A 22132-nucleotide genomic window follows, 5' to 3' on the forward strand; every position below is an offset into this window, starting at 1 on the left:
CAAGACTCCAGCCGGCAACATTTCTTGCCTTTCTAGTCTTGTTCTTGTTTTTATTATTTTGCTGTTGAATGCTGTTTTTTGGAACAGCTTTATGAATCTCTGTGAAATACATAACATATATGGAGTTTGTGTGTGTTTTAATATACAATGTGCGATCTTACCTCAGAGTGTGTGACGGGCACAGAGCTGATGCCGGCATTGACCGCGGTCCAGGAGCGAGCGGTGAGCACGCAGGCAAACAGCGGGTACAGATCTCCAGCTCCCAGTCTGCGGCTGTAACGCTCCACCTTGGACATGTCACTGTTGATCAGAGCCTGCCACAGCCGACAGTAGTCCAACCTGAAGTCTGGTTGTAAGATCTGGAGGAGAGGGGAGGATGGGTGATTAGACTTTTTTTTTTATTTGATCTACTTTACGGATAATTTATGGAACTTTAAATTGTACAGAATAAATTGTATTTGTACCTTTGTGTTGTACTCAATATGTACAGACTTCTCAGCAGCTAAGCTATTACATTAACTTGTGACTATGTGAATGGACACAACATTGGTGAACACAACTGGTGGTGTATGCTAATAACAAGCACCAACTCTTGTTAACTGGTCAATGCTCACGCAGAGTGGGGGTGGAACAGAGTGCAGGAGGGGGGTAGTAAGAGTTTTCTGCAGCTCACATCCTCCTGATCAACATCACCGGCTAATTCAGAGATTAGAGACGATCTTTGCTGCCTTTTGTGGCGAGCTCCTAACCGACACAAACTGCACTGTCTGTATTCTTTTTTTTTTGGTCTGTATTCTTGAGCGTGTGAACGTGCATCCACAGTCATGTTAAGTATTTGAGGACCAATTCATTCAAATTTTGCCTCTACACTTAGGCACCTGTCTTTGTCAATTCAAGTATTTTTCAGTTGTATATGGTTGTGAGTTTATATGTTTGTTACAATAAATTATACAGCACAGAGTTAGTTTCTGCCATTTGTATCTTGACTGTGAACAATCATCATCATTCAAATAGTCTTAATAAAGTGTGTTCTGAATGATAATGTATTCATTTCTTCACTATGCATGCATGGACTTTTAGATAAAAAAATTAAATAAAACAATGTATACAGATTTGCTGGATTTTTTACGCAAGACATTAAATCACAACACATACACACTGTGCAGAATGCTACTGGTAATACTTCTGAAAATGAGTGTTTGCGTGTATGTGTGTGTGTGTATTTGAAGAGTGGATTAAAATTCCAAAATGACAGCTGAAATTTGAACGTCATTTGGAATAAATTGGTGCCATTATGGTTCGAAGGGAGGTCTGTGTGTGTGTGTGTGTGTGTGTGTGTGTGTGTCAAAGATGAAGGAGTGGTTTATTTATCACTCCATGCTCTTCACAAATACAGGAACAAGCAATAACCAAACTCATGGCAGACCTGTGGGTGTTTGTAAAAGCAAGTGTGTTAACAATCAAAAAGCGTGTGTACGTGCACAGCAGCGGAGTACACATACAGAATGCGCCTTTATAATTAAGGCTGCGGTGAACCAATCCAAACGCTGCACACTGCACTCTGCTAAGAACAACATCAAATGAGCTGTTTATCAAAAAGCTTTTATCCTGCTGCCGCTCTAATAAAAGTGTGTCTGTCTGCGACAGTGTGTGTCTGTGGTGTCCATTTATTTGTGCGCGTCTCAACTGTTTGTTTGCAGCCCAACCTATATACTCAAGGCCTGAAGCAACAACATGAAAAATGGATTGCAATATTAGAACAAATGGTATTTTCTTTATGTCTGGGCAGCCTGGAAATCTCCCACCTGATAAAGGCCATGATCAAGCAGGACGATCTCCGTCTTCTTGTTCTCGGGACACTTCCGAACCAACACGTTGCCTGGATGCGGGTCACAGTGAACAAAGCCGTGGACGAAGATCATCTCACTGTACATCTTACCAAGGTTTTCCGAGATCTGTTGGTAATAAAGTGGAAAAATGTAAAAATTAGGTCCAAAGAGATTGCACATACATTCTGAAACTTAAATGACTGCCCAACGGTTGTCTGCCTCTGTCAGCCAATTAAGTTTAAAGTTAAGTTTAAGTTCATGTCTGTCCAGTCTCCTATAATATATGTAATGAAGACTAGAAATCGTATTAACTATATTTTGCGTTATGGAGAAAAACCTTTGATGAACAAAATCTAGTCAGTACATGTTAAGGTCCAAGTGAATGTTGGCAGCGAAATTTAAGAAATGTTCCCAAGGCATTCCAGAGGTATTGAGTTTGCGAGGCAAAAATGTATTTTGAGAAGTCACATGTAACCTTGACCTTGAACCACTACATTAAGTTCATCGTTGAGTCGAGTGAACGTTTGTGATGTAATGAAATTACCTCTGCGCATTCATGATGAAGCTCTTTCACAAAACACGAAGTGACACTGACGCACATCATCATGCATGTTACTGTTGCCTATGAAGCATTTACAGGAGCGTGAGCAAACATTCTCAATGTGACATCCTTTTCCTTTCAGTTTTGTAGCCTATATTATTGTTTTTATTTCAATTCAAACCTTGGTAATGAATAAATATTTTTCACCGTGTTGTGTGTGTTTACCCTGCACAATTTCAGTGGCTAAGAATGCACAGGGGCAAAGTTGCATCACCTTCGGAAATGTGTGGTTTAACCACAACAGACTGACGTCAATAACATCCACAGTGGCTAAATTAGGTAGTATAGTGGAAGTCGGATTCTCTCAGCGGCGCTACTTTTTCCTAAGTCCTATGAATCCTTCTTTACACATTTCCTTGACCTCCTTATGATTTCCATGGAGGTTAAGGAAAAGTGGTTAGGAAAAAGCGATAGGCAAGACCCTGTATATAAAGATGGACGACATGACAGCTCCTTAATGTAAAGCTTAATTATCTTGATCGCCTCCTGATGGCTGGCTTCAGTATAGGTAAAAAAAACCCGCCTCCTCCATGTAAGCAGATGGGACGTTAAAGTAGACGTTAAATAGTTTTTCATCGAAGATGGTTTCTGTCATTTTAGTTGACAGTTCTTATCACAATGATGTATGTTCACGTTTATATGAGTTGTTTGATGCTGTTAAAATGGGGTGAAATGGGTGCTTCGGCTCCACACCATGATCACTACCATGGCGACTCTGGTTTCAATAAAAGGGGCAGTAAGCGATTTTGGAAAATTGCTTGTCTCTCTCTCTGTTTTTGTTGTGATCTTCCTGCTCCGACCGGGCCGCCAACCCGTGTCCGCTGGTATGGGAGACCAACGCACAAACCACCAGGCCAGAACCGCGGCGCTACCCGCCAGCACGTCTCTGAAGGTGTTGACGAGTGATGTTTACATACTGCACTCGCAGTGCTGTGTGGTGCGGTCGTCACATTTGTTTTCTTTTCGATTTACAGAGCCTGGGCTGGGCCGAAAACCCAGATTACAGCTAACGGGCGGTGAGGAAATATTCGCAGATGTTTTGCTTTAAAATCGCTTACTGCCCCTTTAAGTCAGAAGCATCTGGAGGAAGAGGAGACGCGTCGTCTATCCTTATATACCGTTTATGGTCCAAATAAACTTTTGTGCCAAATTTGAAGAAATTCCATCTCAGTGTTTAATATATATAACGTTCTCGGGGCAGGACGGAGAGACTGAAAACATAATGTCTCCATCTATGGTTGTTGAGACGTGGAGACATGGAAACGCTTAAAATTTACAAAATTACATAAAACAAATCAACACATTAAGAAAAGGTCTCCTGTAAATGCTACAGCTACAGTCTAACAAGATCAGTTTGTCGTCATTGCTATTCTAATGATTTATGAACACCACCTTATGCAAAACTGAACAGAACAAAGTTTTAAGTGTGGAAAAATTAGCTGTCAACCAGTCCCCATCCATTTCAAAGAACAAACAGGTTTCATATTTTACAATTATGTCTATACACATTGATCTTTAGTTTTTGTCTATGATGATTATGTGAATTGACAGCAGACCAAAAATCTCAAAACTGCTGATGGGTAAAGATTAAGAATGTCCAACAATTAATGGCGTCGCTTATTTAAACTATGTACTATGCTTTGAACATGAGACAATGAGAAGTGTATTATACAAGTGCAATTGGACCAATTGTTACACAGACCTCTGATACACCTCTGATACACCTCAGTATCAATTCAGCTGGGCTGGGAAGTTTGTTAGAAGAGGTGGAAACTAGCAAGCTACGCTGATCGGGGAGTCACACTTCATGTGTTTTTGGATTAATCATGGAAATATCATGGATTTAGGCTTCAAAATTTAACTCCCTAGAACTATTTTTTGACAACACATCTGGGTGGTGCTGTGGATGCTGCTGTCAGCGGTACTGTGGGTGGTGCTGTGGGCCGCAGTTCCACTGTTACACACCAACAGTTTCTCCGTACAGCTTTGTTTGGCAGAATCAATAAATAAAAACAACATTTTTTTCTTTCTTGTATACTTTCCAGAAAGTGTGCTGGCAATTATTCCGTCCACTGAACACAGCAGTGTTTTCAGAAATAGTATTTCTGACGGTGAGGAGTCTGGTGAGGACACGGGGGCTGGCACCCGCTGCTGTCTTGTCAGAACCCCAGCACTGCTGCGTCAACTGGCTTTGTGGTTTCCTTGGTATTGTAGATGGACTGTATTTATTTAGTGCTTTTCTACCTCCTGAGCCACAGCCGCCCCCCACTGTCGTGCCTCTGCATACCCTCAACCAAACCATGCCATAACCTGAACCTCAGAGAATGGCATGAGAAACAATATGCAAATGGAAAACACTTTAACACATGGATTTCAGAGTCAGTTTGGATTGAGCAGTAGAAAAAAGTGGGCGAGCGAAAGGGAAGGAGAGAAAGGGAGGGGGTGGTGTGAGGGAGTGAGACAGAAGAAAAGGAGAGGGGTTCAACTGAAACTCAGACTAAATAGGAACTAAGGGGTGTTGTATTACTGTACAGAGTGTCATGGTTGAACTGCTTCTGTTTTTGTTGTGAATGTCTATTTTGTACATTTGGAAATTCATGTACCGCTTTCACATAACTCAAACATCAAAGTGATGTTTTTTCTATTTTCCAGCTACACTGGGAGACCCCGTCCCCACCTCCATACACTTCAAACAACCCATTTTCTACCGTCAAAATGAAATGTGAGTATCATTTCTTACTGTAACAAGACAAGTCTTACAATGTTTACTTTGAGTGATTAAAAAATATGTGCATTTTGCATATTTTCTTTTATGGAATCTATTATCTTTAAAAAAAAATATTGTATCACAGCAGCCAGCGATCATTTCAGCAGTCCGGTGGTCATTGATTTGGACTGACCGTGGTCAAGAAAGCTCAAAGACACAAGAAAGAAAACATCCTCTTCAATTTGGCAACACGTGCACCCAAAACCTTCACAACACAATCAAACGTAGAAAGAAAAGCCTGGCGAACTGCTCGGAGCAGGTGGGCAACGGGCAATTCAAGACGCACTCATCTTGGTACCAAGTAGGGCTGCAACTAACGATTAATCTGTCCAATATTTTCTCCATTGATTGATTAGTTGTTTGGTCCATAAAATGTGAAAGGAATTGAGAAAAATGTCGATCGTGTTTCCCAAACCCCAAAATTATGTTTTGTTTTGTCCAAACACCAAAGATATTAAGTTTACGTTTTAAGTTTTGTCATAGAGGAGCAAAGAAACCAGAAAATATTCACATTTAAGAAGCTGGAATCAGAGAACTTTGACTTTTTGTTTCATAAAAACTACTTGAACCGATTAATCGATTATCAAAATAGTTGGCAATTAATTTAGTAGTGAATTACTAATTGATTAATTGATTAACTGTTGCAGCTCTAGTTCCAAGGCAGCAGTACACTGCAGGACGGTGAGGGACTTGAGAGTTTAAAGGACTGTACTTGAGTTTGACTTGGTATTCATTACTTGAGACAGATGACTCGAGAGAACTTGACTGGTTATCGACATGTGTCATATCCCAGTTGTTTTCACGAGCGGCTTTCAGACATTCTAACATTCTGCTGAACTTTTCCTGCCAGATCCCCAGTCACATTTCAGCAAAATGTCACAGTAACCCTATGTGAGAACACAGGGTTTCCATGCATGTTGATGACAAGAACAAACAAGAACACTGCTTTTCACAGAGAAACCTGTCCTACCCCCTGCAATGCTGCGTTCGTCTTATGTGAACAGCAAACAACAGAAAAAGTCCAGACCAAATTTTGCATACGTCAAAAAACTTCGGATAGCCATTACTCCATTTTACTCATTGATGGACTTGAAACCTCAATTGGAAAGTTTAGTAGAGTAACACAGATTTACAATGAATCTGGTTGCAAAATGCATCACCAAAGCAAGACATTGCCCGTTGGCAATATTTTGACTTCACATTTGCATAGTCAAGTGGTGATGTGTCGTCCATCTTTGTATTGAGTCACACACACACACACACACACACACACACACACACACACACACACACACACACACACACACACACACACACACACACACACACACACACACACATTTAGCAAGAAAGCAGAGAGTTGGCAAATTATCTCTCAGAGGAATGGGCAGACACTAATGACCATTAATTAGAGCTCATCAGATTGTCACTGGAGGGAAAGCGAAGCAGGCACACAGAAACACACACACACACGATCATGATCTAACGGCTGGATTGCAGAGAGAAACGACTGCATTGCTACTAAAGTTCCCATTTGGCCTGCAATATCCTGTTTTTGTCTGCCTCAAACAACCTCTGAGTTATTCCAATGCTCCCTGAGCTTCAGTAGAACAACCTGTGTGTTTTTTTCCTTTTCAACTGGGACACCGTGTTTGCTCAGGTCAGACTGACATCATTTTTTTAAACTGAAAATAGTAGCATCACAAATTGAACAAACAAATATTTTCTACTTGTACATTTAATGGTCCACACCAGGTATAAATGTATTACTCTAAATATGTCTGTAGACAGTGAGGGATGTAGTGTTCAGGAAGCTGTAAACTCGTACACAAGGACTGGAAACCAAACAGCAACACTTGAGAGAGAAGCTCAACTCCCCTCCTCTGCTATGTGAAGTGGTTTTCAGGCTACTCATTTTTAAAGATTGAAAAAAAATAATCATTGCAGGCCCCTACTCCAATGCGCTGATTAGGCAATGCTTTGTTTGTAATGACAGTGTGGTTTTTAACAGCTAGCACCTATAGGCGCTGTCCAAGGTGCTGCAGGAACTGTGGACTTCTGTGTTCAAGGACACCAATCAGAGCACAGATGTCAGATTAAAATGTCCCTCTGACGGGATTCAAACAAGATTCACTTGTGAGAGCCCATTCCATTACATCAATCAAGCACGCACGCACGCACAAAGAGCAGTTCTTTACTGAGCCTGAACGCATCCACAGGAAGACACATCTGGCAGTTTTTATGTGCATATTTTAAAAAAAAACTCTGAATACAGAAAACAAAATTGCACAAAAAAAGGTGTAACAGTTAAATGCAACTAAGTGCCATGAAATCAGATTCAGCAAAATAAATAAACCTATCACATGCTTTAAATTTGACTGAAGCTTCTGCACCAGGAGAGACGAAAGATGAGGTAGCAATGAGGAGACCCTTCCTTGCATTCATTGCCCCCCCCCCCAAAACACTGTGCACCCTCTGCTTCTGCAAGGGGATAATGGGACCTGACTCAAGAATTAGCACCACCTATTGCTTATCTTGATGAACCACCTCTTTAATATTCACGTGGAGAATGGATGAAGTAGTGAAATTTGATGGAAAAGACTATAGACAGATAACTGAAGCTGCTGATCTGCTAACGTGCAGCTGTACAGACAGTGTGTGTGTGTATGAAAGACCAGAATTTCCAGTCATTAATCTATTCGTTTGTGTGACCTATACGCACATACATGCAGGCAGACCAGCAGGCGGTACCTCGTTGACATTGATGTCGTGTTCCTTCATGTAGTCTCTGTCGTTGACCTGCCCGCCCTCAGCAAAGTCCATGGTCAGGATCCTCTTAGTGGACAGATCCCAGTGGATCATGGGAATCTCGGAGAGAATGAGACAGACGAGGAGATAAAGACACCACAACTTTTTTTTATCTGACTATGGTTGTCCACCACTATTTCCACTTGATATTAATTGTCCTGTGCAGCTGTCGTACAATCTGCATTACATCAGAGGTTTCGGTTCTGATAGCTAGTCCCGTGTTGGATGAGTTTTAAAGCCTTAATTAAGTCTTTAAAAACTGTCAACCTCATCATTCATTTGCCTTTTAAACTGCTAAGCTAAGAAGTTCTCTGCAGCTCCTGACCCTAGCGCAGTATTGTCCAATCATACTGATGTTGTCAGTCTGCTCCTCTCATCTAATTGTCATTGCTCCGCAATTCTCAAGGGGGCTTCTAAAAAAATGACTCATTTCCACCATCTCCCTGGCTAAATGACACCGTTCGTAGAATTAGAGCATCTTTGGAAATCTACCAAACTGGATACGACTTTGTATAGCTCTTCACTTATTTCAATAAAATGGTTAAGAATGCAAGAACTTCTTACTTTGCTGACCTTATTTCCTCTAGTAAGGGAAACCCTAAAGTCCTGTTTGAAACCATTACAAATAATGTTACTCCCTCACCTCCAGACTTGCCGGCCTTCTCAAAAAGCAACTTCCTTTTCGTTCTTTGTGGACAGGATTACAAATGTCAGAGATTGCATCTCCCCCTCCTCACCATCAATTTTCGACAGCTTCTCTCCAAGATCTTCCTATTCAATTTAGAATTCACTTTAAGGTTCTCATAAGAACTTATAGTTCATATCTGACCTATTGCTACCCTACATCACCAGCAGGTCACTTACTTGTCCCTTGCACACATTTAAAAATGAAAGGTGATCACGCATTTGAAGCCGTGGCTCCGTCACTATAGAATGCTCTTCTGGCTGAAACGAAATTAAAAAAAAGCTCAAAACTAATTTATTCAAACTGGCCTTTGTGTAGTTTTCAGCAATTTATTTTTGTCTGAGTCTCTCATAGTTACATTTTTTATCATTGTATGCTTTTGTAATTTTGTGAAGCGCTTTGTGACCTGCTCTGTGAAAGGTGCTGCATCAAATAAACTTTACTTATTTACATAACTTACATTAGGTGGCTAACTAAATATCAAACATGGAATACATTTTTTCAAAATATACTACTACTGATAATAATAATATTATGTTTTTGTCATGCAGAAAACAGCAGTTAAGTCCTGTCAGAACTTTTGAAATTGGACTTTTTAATTATTTTTTTCATTTTAAACCATTCTTAGGTCAACTGGAGTTTTACTGGATGTGATTGAAGGCATTTGAAGTAAAGTGTCTGTCATTATTTCAAGTTGTATGTCTCTATCACACATCGACTTGTACAACTAAAAAGAAAGCCAAATAAAAATTGACAGACAAGAAGACAAAACTAAAGAAGTTTTAGCTCTGTGGATTTGAACATCGAACAAAGAAGGCAGCTGGAAAAAGAAGTCTAATTCATATTCACCAGAGCTAATAGAATTTTCAAAGTGACAGACTTAAAAAAAGGACACAAGGAAATTAAATGATAATGGATATAAAGCCCAACTCTGTCTAGTAAGGCAAGTATGATTTGCGTTACTCTGCAAACCCTGCTGTTAGAATTCAGGATGAGCTTACAGGTGGCACAGGGGACGCTGTCACACAGTCAAAAAGTCTTACCTCTTTTAACTGCACTGAGTACGATTTGAAATGCTTGGCCCTTCAATTAAAACAGACTGTCTCTTATTATTAACAGCTGTTTACATGTATGTGTGCATAACATGCTTAAAGAAATAGAATCCCATGGTGGATTCCAGGGGCTTTTTGTTATAAAAGGAAGCCGAGCACAAAAAAGCACCACGTTCTCATATATGTATGCGAGTACCTTGAGGAAGGGGTAGTGGGCCAGCATGTTGGCCACCCTCTCTGCATTGTGTCCCTCATTGATGAAGTCCAGCTCCAGTGGCATGTTCTTTTTGGCCTCATCCACCAACCACATGAAGGCAAAGTCTGGGAAGAGCCAGTGGACCGCCCTCAACAATACCTTCAAACAACAAAATGTAAGGATCAGCCTCACTGACAAGTACAAATAACCCAGGCATGTAAATATACACTCAGCAAGCACTTCATTACCCATACACCATAGCGTAGGTACTGGGTATCATTTCTTTGTTCTTTGCGGCATTGATTGAACAAGGTGTTGGAAACTTTCCTTTGAGATTGTGCTCCATGTTGAACATAGGACTGCATCACATCACTTTTGCAGATTCACCAGCTGCACATTCATGCTGTCAGTCTCTTGTTCTAGCACATCCCAAATCTACTGGATTAACATCTGGAGACTGGGGAGGTCACTGAAGTTGTTATTCATTGCATTGCTGCTACATGATTGGTGGATTAAATTGATTAGACAGTTCTATACATGACCAGTTCAGGAACAGTATGTTGTCCATGTCACCAGACACTAAATCCTGTATTCCACATTTTACACGTAGCAACCGTGTCACCAGACAATGATGTTGATAGTTAATGATTCTGCAAAAGCCCAGAATATGTCAAATCTCAAACCTACAAAGTTTGTCCATCACAATTACAGCATAATTAAAGGATACTTTCACTATTCTGTCACAATTAGTCTGTTTTAGTAGTCTGGCAAACAAACAAACATCCCTCGTCCTGTTCATACTGGCCAGTACAGGATCCCACCATGAAGCAATGTAACTGATGAGGGACAAACAGTCCACAGATTGGAATGCAGAATTTCAGATACATCACTTATTAAAGAAAACAAAGACTGCATATAAGGGCCTGTGAACCAATCATAAACGGTCAGGGAAATATTGCGATTATTTTTGGTAAAAAAAAAAATCGCATGAAAGTCAGACTTTCCAAAAGACCATGTCACAAACCCATGGAGAGAAATTAGTCTGACATTTGGGCATGTGAGGGTCAACATAACTTTAAGACTTTGTCATAGCTACGCACAGGCTGCATTTAAGAAAGGTTTTTCGTATGTCCGTCTCACACACGTCCTATAGAACAGTTAGACTTCTGTTTTGATCTAGCTATTATCACTCAATGTAACAACTTGTGTTTCACTCAGCAGCTGGTATAGCTTAGTGTGTTACTTAATTATTTTGCCCCTTTTGCCAGTTGTATTAGTCTAACACGGTCCGATGTCAGTATATCATCAGTCTGTGTCCACACTTCTTCACTTCTTTCACAGAGGTTAACAGACACATCCTCACCTCCATCACCACTATGTCCTTGGAGCTTTGTCTCTGGACTTTGGGGTGTTGGACCTTGACAGCCACTGTCCTCCCGTCATGAAGAACTGCCTTGTGGACCTGGGCTAAGGAGGCCGTACCCTGAGGCTTCTCCTCAAATGAGACAAATAACTCGGACAGCTGCAGGACAGAGATAGGGATGGGGGAGAAAGGAGTGGGAGAGAGCAGAGGATAAATGAGGTATAGATAATGATAAAGAAGACAGGAGGGAAAGGGAGGCAAGGGAGTGGGAGAGGAATCATCTATCTGATCTTCTCCATTTACAAGCTACTAGATGAATTACAACTGACGGAGGCCAAACTAATTACAAGCTGAGAGGTGTACATGTAGATATACAGTCAATTACACATTCTGTCTACTTTTGCTGTGACAAAGTATTGATTTATTATGTCATGGTAACAACACGCCAAACCGAGTGAAACTCAAGAGGAAATAAATGATATGCAATGATTTCATTGTGATGTCATCGTGATGGTTGCTATTGGGATCACATTTGAGACTGTTGAACTGAAACCAAGTTCATTCTTGTTGAATGTGATCCAATGAAAAACAGGATGCCATCATATTTATCTCAGCAGTGACTCTAATTATTTTTCCTGTAAATGTTGGCTGTTTCAGAAGGAGAAAACTGTTTCATTTAATTTTTTCTATAAAATTATTAAGTGATGGAGACTGATATGTGATACTTTGCTAAAATCATATTGTGACAGTATTTGTTGAACGCTAACAATTATGCAGATTATTGTCCTGTGAGAAACCTGGTGTAATGGAGGCTGATTTTATTATGCCCTTTTTCTTGGAAACTCACCAAGTACTAATTTGGATGTTTTTACTTCAAAATTGTTAGTTCTTTGTTAATATTTTTCTTATACAGTGGCATATGTTGTTTCCCCACCCGTGTATTTATGTAAATGGACTGAAGCCCTAAAACAGTAAGTATATGGCCAAGTCTTTTATCCATCTGCCTATTTTACAAAGATTTTATAACAGCAAAAATGTTATTGCAGATGTGGGGTCTTTTTATTCAGAAAGTCCCACAGTAATTTTACGACCTTAGTGCTAAACGATTATTTTTCCTTTTTGTATTATTTTATGCATTTTGGAACATTTAAACATCCTTGTGTACAAAAATCAATGACAATATATTTTAAATCACACGAGAGAGGTCTGGGATATTTGCAGTGGAGAGGTATCGTTTAGTCCATTCAGTTACAAGAATCACATTATTAAAGCAGAGTAGAACAGTGGTTCAATCAATCAACACAAAGTGTTTCACATACAATGAAATTCAACACAAAAAAGATACTCCCATCCCTCCGACACACGCACGCACGCACGCACGCACGCACGCACGCACGCACGCACGCACGCACGCACGCACGCACTCCAAGGAAAACGCTCTCTTGCATATTTGCAATGAGGAAAACACTATAGGCAGAGTTAAAAGAAAGACTTTAAACTGAGTAAAAAGAGTAGAATATATATACATATATACACATGCACACATATATGCATATATGTATACAGTATATACATAGGAGGATAAAATAATAAAATTCACAAAGTAAAGTTTTATATTAGGGTTATAATAATATATTATTAAAAGGAAAATAAATATAATTAAAAAAAAAGTAATAAGATTAAATTAGGCCCATATAAATATATAAATAAAATAAAAACAGTAAAAAGCCTGAAATACAAATAAAAGCACAAGTTAAAAAGGAAGTAAGATTAAGTTAAAAGCTACATTAAAAAGGTAGCCCTTGAGTTTAAAAATGACTACACTCTTTTATTTACACTCCTGCACTTTTTCAACATGGAAACAATTTCTAGACAGCGTTTCCTTCTGCGTACATGCATGACGAAGTCCACCTGCTCCTGCATCACAACAGAAACCTAAAACTGGTGTGTAGGAGTGTATATGGTACAGACACAAAACATACTCCAAGTGCACGGCGTAGGATGTTTTGTTTTTCAATATCTTCCCTCTTGTCAAGACAGTGAAAAACTATCTCCAAGTATTTTGTTAGGTCAAAATAGAAAACCATGGGAAACAGTTCTACCTGATGGGGGAAGTGCCTCACATTCAATTCAATTCAATTTTATTTGTATAGCGCCATATCACAACATACATTGTCTCAAGGCACTTTACATAGTGAGGTCAATATTACAATATTACAGGGAAAACCCAACAAATCCCACAATGAGCAAAGCACTTGGCGACGGTGGAATGAAAAAACTCCCTTTTAACAGGAAGAAATCTCTGACAGAACCAGACTCAGTTGTGGGCGGTCATCTGTCTCGACCGGTTGGGGTGAGGAGAGAGAGGAGGAAGAGAGGAGAGGTGGGCAGAAAGAGGGTGGGAGGAGAGACAGTAGGAGAGAAGAGAGAGAGAGGACAGTTGTACAACCGCCGCATTAATCTCTACCAGATTGATTCTTATAATTAAAAAATACAATTATGCTGTTGTTATTATTAGTGATGATATTAATATTAATATTAATAATAACAATAATAATGACGGGTTTGGGTCCTGCAGCTCTGGGGTCAGAGATACACTAGGAGAGATAGAAAACACAAACAGGGTTATTGACATGTACTGTAAACATATCGGGGGATAGAGGGGTATGTTAGTAAACCACTGATCTGAACAAGATAGGTTTACTTTTTAAGCACCATTCAGATACCAGGCAATTCAAATTGCTTTACAAAAGCATGGGATTAAATAAAAAGAAGACAAATTAATAAAATTAATCTGAAGATTTTCTGGATGTGCAGAATCTCTTGTTTCAGCAACTGGATTTGTCATAACCAGGTCTTCAAGAAAATGACTTGAATGTAAAAAACCTCTGAAAATAAAGTTGATTTATAGGAAAATACATTTTCTTTATCAGAAATAAATCCATAAGATTTGAAGAGTCAATAATGAAAATGTCTCACTTGGTGGGTGGACATTTTCTTTTTTCCCCACTGTGAACTCTCCATTGAATGCAACCTTGAAAAGCAGGAGTCAGACAGGAGTAAGGCCATTTTGGTGACAGAGGAAGAGGTTAATGTGGTTTCAAAGATCATTGAGCTGAGAGGCTGGAGATCCCGATGGGATCACACGAGCTGTTTTAACAGAGTGTCAGGATCAATGGAATCCTGTGTTGATGTCATTGAATGCTAACAATTATGCAGATTATTGTCCTGTGAGAAACCTGGTGTAATGGAGGCTGATTTTATTATGGCCTTCTTCATGGAAACTCACCAAGTACTAATTTGGATGTTTTTACTTTAAAATTGTGATTTCTTTGTTAATATTTTTCTTATACAGTGGCGTATGTTGTTTCCCCACCCGTGTATTTATGTAAATGGACTGAAGCCCTAAAACAGTAAGTATATGGCCAAGTCTTTTACCCATCTGCTTATTTTACAAAGATTTTATAACAGCAAAAATGTTATTGCAGATGTGGGGTCTTTTTATTCAGAAAGTCCCACAGTAATTTTACGACCTTAGTGCTAAACGATTATTTTTCCTTTTTGTATTATTTTATGCTTTTTGGAACGTTTAAACATCCTTGTGTACAAAAATCAATGACAATATATTTTCAATCCATTCAGTTACAAGAATCACATTATTAAAGCAGAGTAGAACAGTGGTTCAATCAATCAACACAAAGTGCTTCACATACAATGAAATTCAACACAAAAAACACACACACACACACACACACACACACACACACACACACACACACACACACACACACACACACACACACACACACACACACACACACACACACACACACACACACACACACACACACACACACACACACACACACACACACACACACACACACACACACACACACACCACCCCCCCACCCCACCCCAAATGTGCATTATTGTGGCTACTGGTCCCCAACACATACACTTGTTTAAAAAGTACAGAGAGCTGCGTTAGGATGACCCACTATTTCAAGAAATGACACTATGTATATTTAATGTATATTTAATTTCTTAAGAATTACATCCACATTAGGAAATAATGGGTGTAGAGCTGAGAGCCACAGGGGGGAGGGAAGCCAGACGGACCAACACATTGTTGGTTTGGGGTCTTTTGTAGGATCTGCTGACACAAACAGAAAATGATACACACACATTATGTCATCCTTCTTTAAAAAGAGGATGCAAAATGCAGACAGTCAGAATAAATGCTCCGGTGTCACTTTTCTAAATGCTAACCAGGAGGCTTCCAGGAAATCTGTTGATGAGTAACTGTGTGCTTAATTCAGGAGGACTGAATTAATTACAGAGGGCAGACCGATGAGTTCCTTTTGTGCTGTAGGAGTAATTTCTTTGAACAAAATATTAACAAACGAAAGAAATGGTAACTGTTAGTGACTATGTCATACAGCGACAAACTCAGGGTTTGATGCAGCTCCTGCAAACCTGTGAGGCCTTTTGACATAATTTGACCCCTCTCTTTCAAATCACTATCACACTGCTTAACATTGAGCATGTACGCGTTTGCCCTCTGAGCAGAGGTAGTCCCTCATTAGCTTCCACTTAGCTTAGCTGTGTGGACACAGAAACACACACATTAATTAGTGTGTGGGTTTGAAGGTTAAAGAGGCTTCCCAAGGGACCTGCAGTCTTTACAAGAGACGTACTGTTTGCTCTGGAACCTGCACAGCACCTCGAGGCAGCCCTGCCTCGCGGATACAAACCTGTTAACTGAAAAAAAGGCACCGTGCAGAGTAAAGAGCACAGCTTCTACTTAAACCCACACACCTTTAAGTAGTTGAAGTATTTAGTGTTATTCTCGGAACCAATGATGCTTAAACCAGACAAACCTCCACAGCCACAGGAGATGCATCTGCCTCATTATAAACCACTAATGTACCACTCCTGGAGACGCCAGGAAAACGCCAGTGGGATGCTGTGCTGTGCCAACACACTGTGTGACTTAAGTGATTTGCCGTCTCATTAAGGTCCATGTAGACAGAGCCCCACTCACCAGAATCACCCTTACGTCAAACTTGCAAACCTGCAGGACCAGGCTGTCAGGTTTCAGAGATATCCGTTGGAATGTAGGTCTTATTGTCAAACTTCACAAAATAGGAATTAAATGTATTTTTATGTCCAAAAAAATCAGGGCAATAAACTCTTGTATCATATGATTAGGGTTGGTTACCGAAATTTGTAAAATACGTGTAGGAACCGGCGCGTGATTGGCCGGACCGCCTTACTGCTACCAATACCACTTCCCTGCTTACAGGCGTGGCGTTTATTTAGTCTCAAAATGTGTGCGCATACAAAACCATGTGCTTATATGATAAGAGTGCACAGAACAGCGTCCGCAAGTGTAAAGCCATTCTCGCGGGGGGCACTTCTGCTAAGCGTGCACAACTGTGGTTCGCGCTGTGGTTGACCTTGTTGGTGAGGGATCATGGGAGTTGTTGGATTCCTTCAGTGTTCATGATTCAGGAGGTTTTTAACACAAGCAAATGTATCCATCGAGGTCTCCTCCTCTCCAGAACAAACCGTCCTGGTGATTAAATCCGGTAAAAACTGAAGTAAGTAGTTCCATCTGAAATATCTGTTTCTCTGACATTGTTTGGTGGACTGGGAACGTTTAGGAGCGAATCGAACTGCCTCTGACATTAACTGTTGTTGTTTGTTTCTCTGATACGTTAAGACGTCCCACAACTAAAATCCTTCATCTGGTTAAATTTAATATATAAAATCTAAAATTGTACAAAGGTGAAATGTTGGCATTAAAGGCAATCAAATATAGTGGAAAATTACCTAGATTAAAATGACATAAACCTGTAATTTTGATGTAAATAAAAGTAAATAGACAAAGTCAAGATATGTGCAATATATAACACGTCTTGTTGTTCAATGTGAAAAAGTTACGTATTGCCTAAGACTTGTACTGTAATGTCTTCACTCTTCTTCATCTACCACAATATCATATTAAGCGTTCTCAGCTTGTGTTGGCTGTGGGTGAGAGGCTGTATATCTTCCTTCATATTCATACTTCAAACTGTGCCGTGGGGGGAATTCCCCTGTTGTTTGTACCTAGTGAAACATAAAAAGAGGCTAATTTGAACATGATGTTGGCCCATCAGGTAAAGGCTGAACATGAGCCCTCTAGAAGATGCCATCAAATTATAAATTATGCAAGCGGCACGGGATCCTGTGTGGGAACATCTGAGTTATTCATTATGCAAATATGCTAAATGGAATGAAATTGTCTACACCCACCAGTGTCCTTCCCACTATGGCGATGAGCACCCAATGGGATCTGACGTGCAGGGAGTGCTTTCATGGGTTAAGGAAACGTGTAATTTCTCCGATGTCATTTTTAGCAGCAGCGAGGACAGGGTGAAATCCCATTGAAATTTAAACGTGAACAGTTTTAAGCGTTTGGATAATTTCTGCTTAATATAGTAACAAGAAGAAAAAAAAGAGAGAGAGAGAGAAGGTTGGCACCAACAGTCCAACCTCTGGTCATACAGCGTTTGCGCTTCTAGTTGAGTAAACAGTGCCTGGCCTGTAGCCTCTGGTCCAAACCTACCACCCAGTCACTGCTTATGTTAATCTCAGCTGTGGAGTTAATAAACATGGTAATGTATGCGTGTGGGCCCCGGTCCCAGAAGGGAGACCCGCAGTGACATACGTTCCCCGAAATGAGTTATGGCACAAATAAAGTGGCCCCTGAGGCTTCAGGGCTGGAATTCAACACACCGTTGTCTGTGGCCACTTTGGATGCAGGCTGCCGGCAGCAGCCCCAGCTGGATGAAAACACATAAATCATTACAGCACAGACTACAAGCAACGAGAGAGATCACTTTACTGACGAGAGGAAATCAAAGTCTCAACTGGATATCTCTGACATCCCTGCCCATCTGTTTCACTGTGAGGTTGGGGTCTCATGATGAACAAGTAATGTGTGTGTGTACACACACTCTGAAAAATCTCTGACGGTTCCAGTGGCCGCAACTCGGCCTTCAGCTGAAAACGGAGCTTTAATCCCAATATCTCCTCAATTATATGTACAGAAACAGAATTTTTGACCATACCTTATTAAGAAGCCTCCAGATTTAATGATCCTCTCATTTTAATTTGCAGTTGTTGCAATGTTCTTGCATTTATTTCTCCACTATTTATCCAGTCACTTCCATTTCAGAATTTTCTTCTACCATCAAATATCAAATCAGTTTTTAATGATTGATTTAATGTCCTGTGTTACCTTGTGTCTTTCCTGGTGTAGTTTTAGGAATTGTAGATATTATTTAACTTGCTGAATCAAGCATTTTTTTAGTATCTCGAAAGGTTTTCTATATGTTTAAATTTACCATTATTATTATCATACACTTCACAGTTATTTGAATACCTACTTTTATTTGAAAATATGAGACGTCTAATGATCAATCATCTATTCTCTTTGTATATCATACTGCAATTTATACTGATCGGTAAACACTGGCAACTACGGAAAAGAAATCAGGACAAAGTGATGATGCTAAATGTTCTATTACACAAAGCAAGTTTGCATGTTTGAACATGATTCCAAATGATGCAAGATTGTTTATCTAACTTTGAATTGCGATCTAATCATCTAGTCATGGGTAGTTTTATATTTTACAGATTGCATTTAATTATTGTGGCCAAAAGAATTATTGAAACGACAATATTATCTCAATACCCATAGTAAATCTGAAAAAAAAAATGCTTTCAATGAACTTCATCTTGAAATGTATTTAGTCTCTTTTTGGCAAATTAATTGCATCAAAATGTAATACATTATTCATACAGCTACTATGCTGTAGTGTGAATCAGATAGTCACTGCATCATGGAAAAACAAATGGAAATGATTTAAGAGGCGCTTGATTATTTACAGAATAGTGTGTTTTATTAACACATCAACAATTTTCTTGAATATCACAACTATTGTCATTAACGGTAAATTGTGACACCTCTAACGCTGTGTCTGTGGTACAGAATGGCTTGGAGACATGAAGATGGTTTGCCTGTTCAGTCAGATCCTTCAGATGCTCATCCATCCTTTTATATCATACACAAATGATTTAAGAAGTAGCTCCGTTTGAGAATTCACTGCCACTTCCTGAATCTCAGCGTCCACAGACACCGGTTCCACACTGCCTTGACAAGACGCCAAGCACCCACGATGCACTCATGTTTTTCTTGTTGTTGTGCCTCGTCACCAGCAAAATGTTATATTCAGCCTGGACACAGATTCTGTTTGGTAGCGACGACATATGGCACAGGCTGGCCTTTCTGCATTTTTCACTACAGAAGGGCGATGACAGCCAGAGCTGAGGCGAGGCGATCCAGATCCACGCACAGCAGGAAGGCATATGTCGCCACAAACGGTGCCGAAAACAGCGCAGTGCCACACAACGCTCTTTAACTCTAACTCAACACATATGAGTAGGTACAAGTGTTAAGAGCGAAGCTCGCGTAGTCAAACGGAAATGATGCTGAGGCTGCTTCCTGGCACTGCTCATCAGTGTCACTTCTTCTCCTTCCACTCCACCAGTTCATTCTGCTGCTCTCTTTGTAGACAGAGGAGCTACAGCCAACACAGATACAGGAAGGAGTCATACTGAATACACACCTTATTAAAATTAAACATGAATGAGAGAGAAGGAAAGACATCAGGAGAGCGATTTGTGTTCACTCTGATTTGAGCTCATATTCATCTAAATAGAACGTATACACCACTGGTTTCTGATTGTTTTCCTGAATATAAAAATACTTTATTTGTGATAGTGGACTGACATGGTTAAAGTGCTATTCTGTCTTTCAAAGGCTTGTCAGCACCTAACTCCCAAAAAAATATGCAAACTGACACACTTAACAAGTTTTGAGTCTTTTCATACGAGTTGTTGATAATAAGAGAAAATATGGAATAACACCCGGCCTGAACTGAAAGGGTTTTCTTGAATATTATGGCTGCCTTTCACTAATATGAATGAGTCATGACATGTGAAGGTTATTTTCTTGTTGATTGTTGGTCCTGTATTTACAGCATTAGAAATTGAGAGTGTAACAAACACAGCTGGCAAATCAAGTGCTATTAGTTATATACACAGTTATTAGTAGTAAAGTAGATTCTCGCTTTTTTTTTTTAAACAAACTGAAACATAAACTGTATGTCTATGGGGCAGTGAGAGTTTGAAAATCCTCAAGCATCACACACTGTGAGACTCGGAGGCGGCTGCGGGGAGAACAGCTGAGCATCCAACAATCAGAGACCTCAAAGGCCGTGATTACACATTCATGGTGTACACGGAGCTGAATGAGATCAGCATTAAAGTGACAGTGACATGACACATACTAGCACAGCACCGCATGGTGCAGCTCTAGTCAAGCCTAAATGAAAAGGCTTCAGGTGGCGTGTACAGATGCAGATGCTTGCTCTGGCATGTGAACAGAAATGGAAGCATGAAAGAAAGCAAACAAGGAGAATCAAGAGGGTTAAAGGTTAAAGAGGTTGACTCACAGCCAGTTCAACTTCATCTATCTGTCTATCTGGGTTGACGTGGAGGATCAACTGATCAATGTGATCCGAGAGAGGCTGCTTCTGTACGACAGAGCAGAGAAACCAATTCTGGTTACCCTTTCTGAATGATGATGCAAACATGTGCCACCTACTGGTGAGGAGAGTTATTTCCTCTCAGGCAGGCGCTGAAGGTACGAGCTATAGTCGGCCGTTGGATTGAGTCCTGGCGACGTTTTCCAGGTACAAATACTACAACCTCTGCTGTCAGGCGGGGTTTTGACCATGTGAGTTGTTTGACGTTGTGTTGGTTTGTGTCGTGTTGGTGTCTTTGTTTACACTGTTTTTTTAGATGAGACCAGAGAGCAACAAGGTGCCGCGGTGAGGTGAGAAGCACAGGAAAGCTAATGAAGTGTTCTGATAAGTGGTCACACAGATCGTTCTCATCTTGGACTGGTGTTCCGCCTTAGCGCAGACCACGGGGGCTCGTTTAATGATGCTTTGCCTTTTTCTGCTTTGATCAGTTCTGCATATGCCTCTTCAGGTACACACAAATACACAGACAGAAGAAAAATCCCTGATGGTTGACAATGCAGCTCGTGTCAAGGTGTATGTGTCACTTTGACCTCAAGCTCATCTCGTCTAATCTGAGCGTTTAAGAAATGGGCCCACGACTGGGTCTGTGTCATGTGCAGCAACATGTTCACTGCTAGGATTTGCTGATGTAATGTACTCAACTGAGCCTACCAAAGCCACTTCTGTGACACACACACACACACACACTAGGGAGTGTGTGGTAGTGTGCGAAGGGAGAAGACCAATGTACTGTATCTGAGAATAACAGGTTTTGTTATAATCATGGATTAATCGCCTGAGCTTGGACATTTTCTCACTCTTAAGCTTAAGTTAAATAAACTATTTCAAAAACAGGAACCAACTGATCAGAAGAAAATTGAACCAAGATCGAGATTGCCATGAGTTGAAAGGTTTCCCAGACATTTACTGCAGACATAAAGCTAAGTGCTCAGATCTCAGTCTGGAGACTGGGAGACTTGGGTTTGAGAGATTGTTGGAACAATGATATAATAAATAAAAGCTTTTGTTACTTTTTCCCAAACCTGGCCCAATTTCATCAGGGGAGAAAGGTAGCGCTGATACTGGTAGAGACATAGAGACATTCAAGGGTGACGGGGGCTGGACACACACTCACGAGGGATCGTCTCTCGTTTTCCGTGGCCCTGACAGGCCTACCAGATGCAGAGTGTGTA

At 40.3% G+C, this 22132-nt stretch overlaps 1 protein-coding gene across 3 annotated transcripts in view; it reads right to left on the reverse strand.

The window, feature by feature from the left end:
• Positions 1-22132, reverse strand: part of adck1 (aarF domain containing kinase 1) — a 66897-nt gene that overhangs the window by 17183 nt on the left and 27582 nt on the right. For all 3 annotated transcript variants that reach the window (XM_035610748.2, XM_047337835.1, XM_035610749.2), the window contains exons 5-9: positions 11302-11460; positions 9939-10097; positions 7949-8065; positions 1806-1955; positions 162-359 (exon numbers count right to left, since the gene is read on the reverse strand). In XM_035610748.2, the coding sequence (XP_035466641.2) occupies positions 162-359; positions 1806-1955; positions 7949-8065; positions 9939-10097; positions 11302-11460 (783 nt within the window). The remainder of the gene's footprint in view (positions 1-161; positions 360-1805; positions 1956-7948; positions 8066-9938; positions 10098-11301; positions 11461-22132) is intronic.

The sequence above is a fragment of the Scophthalmus maximus genome, chromosome 15, assembly GCF_022379125.1.
Source record: "Scophthalmus maximus strain ysfricsl-2021 chromosome 15, ASM2237912v1, whole genome shotgun sequence".
Taxonomy (NCBI): Eukaryota; Metazoa; Chordata; class Actinopteri; order Pleuronectiformes; family Scophthalmidae; genus Scophthalmus; species Scophthalmus maximus.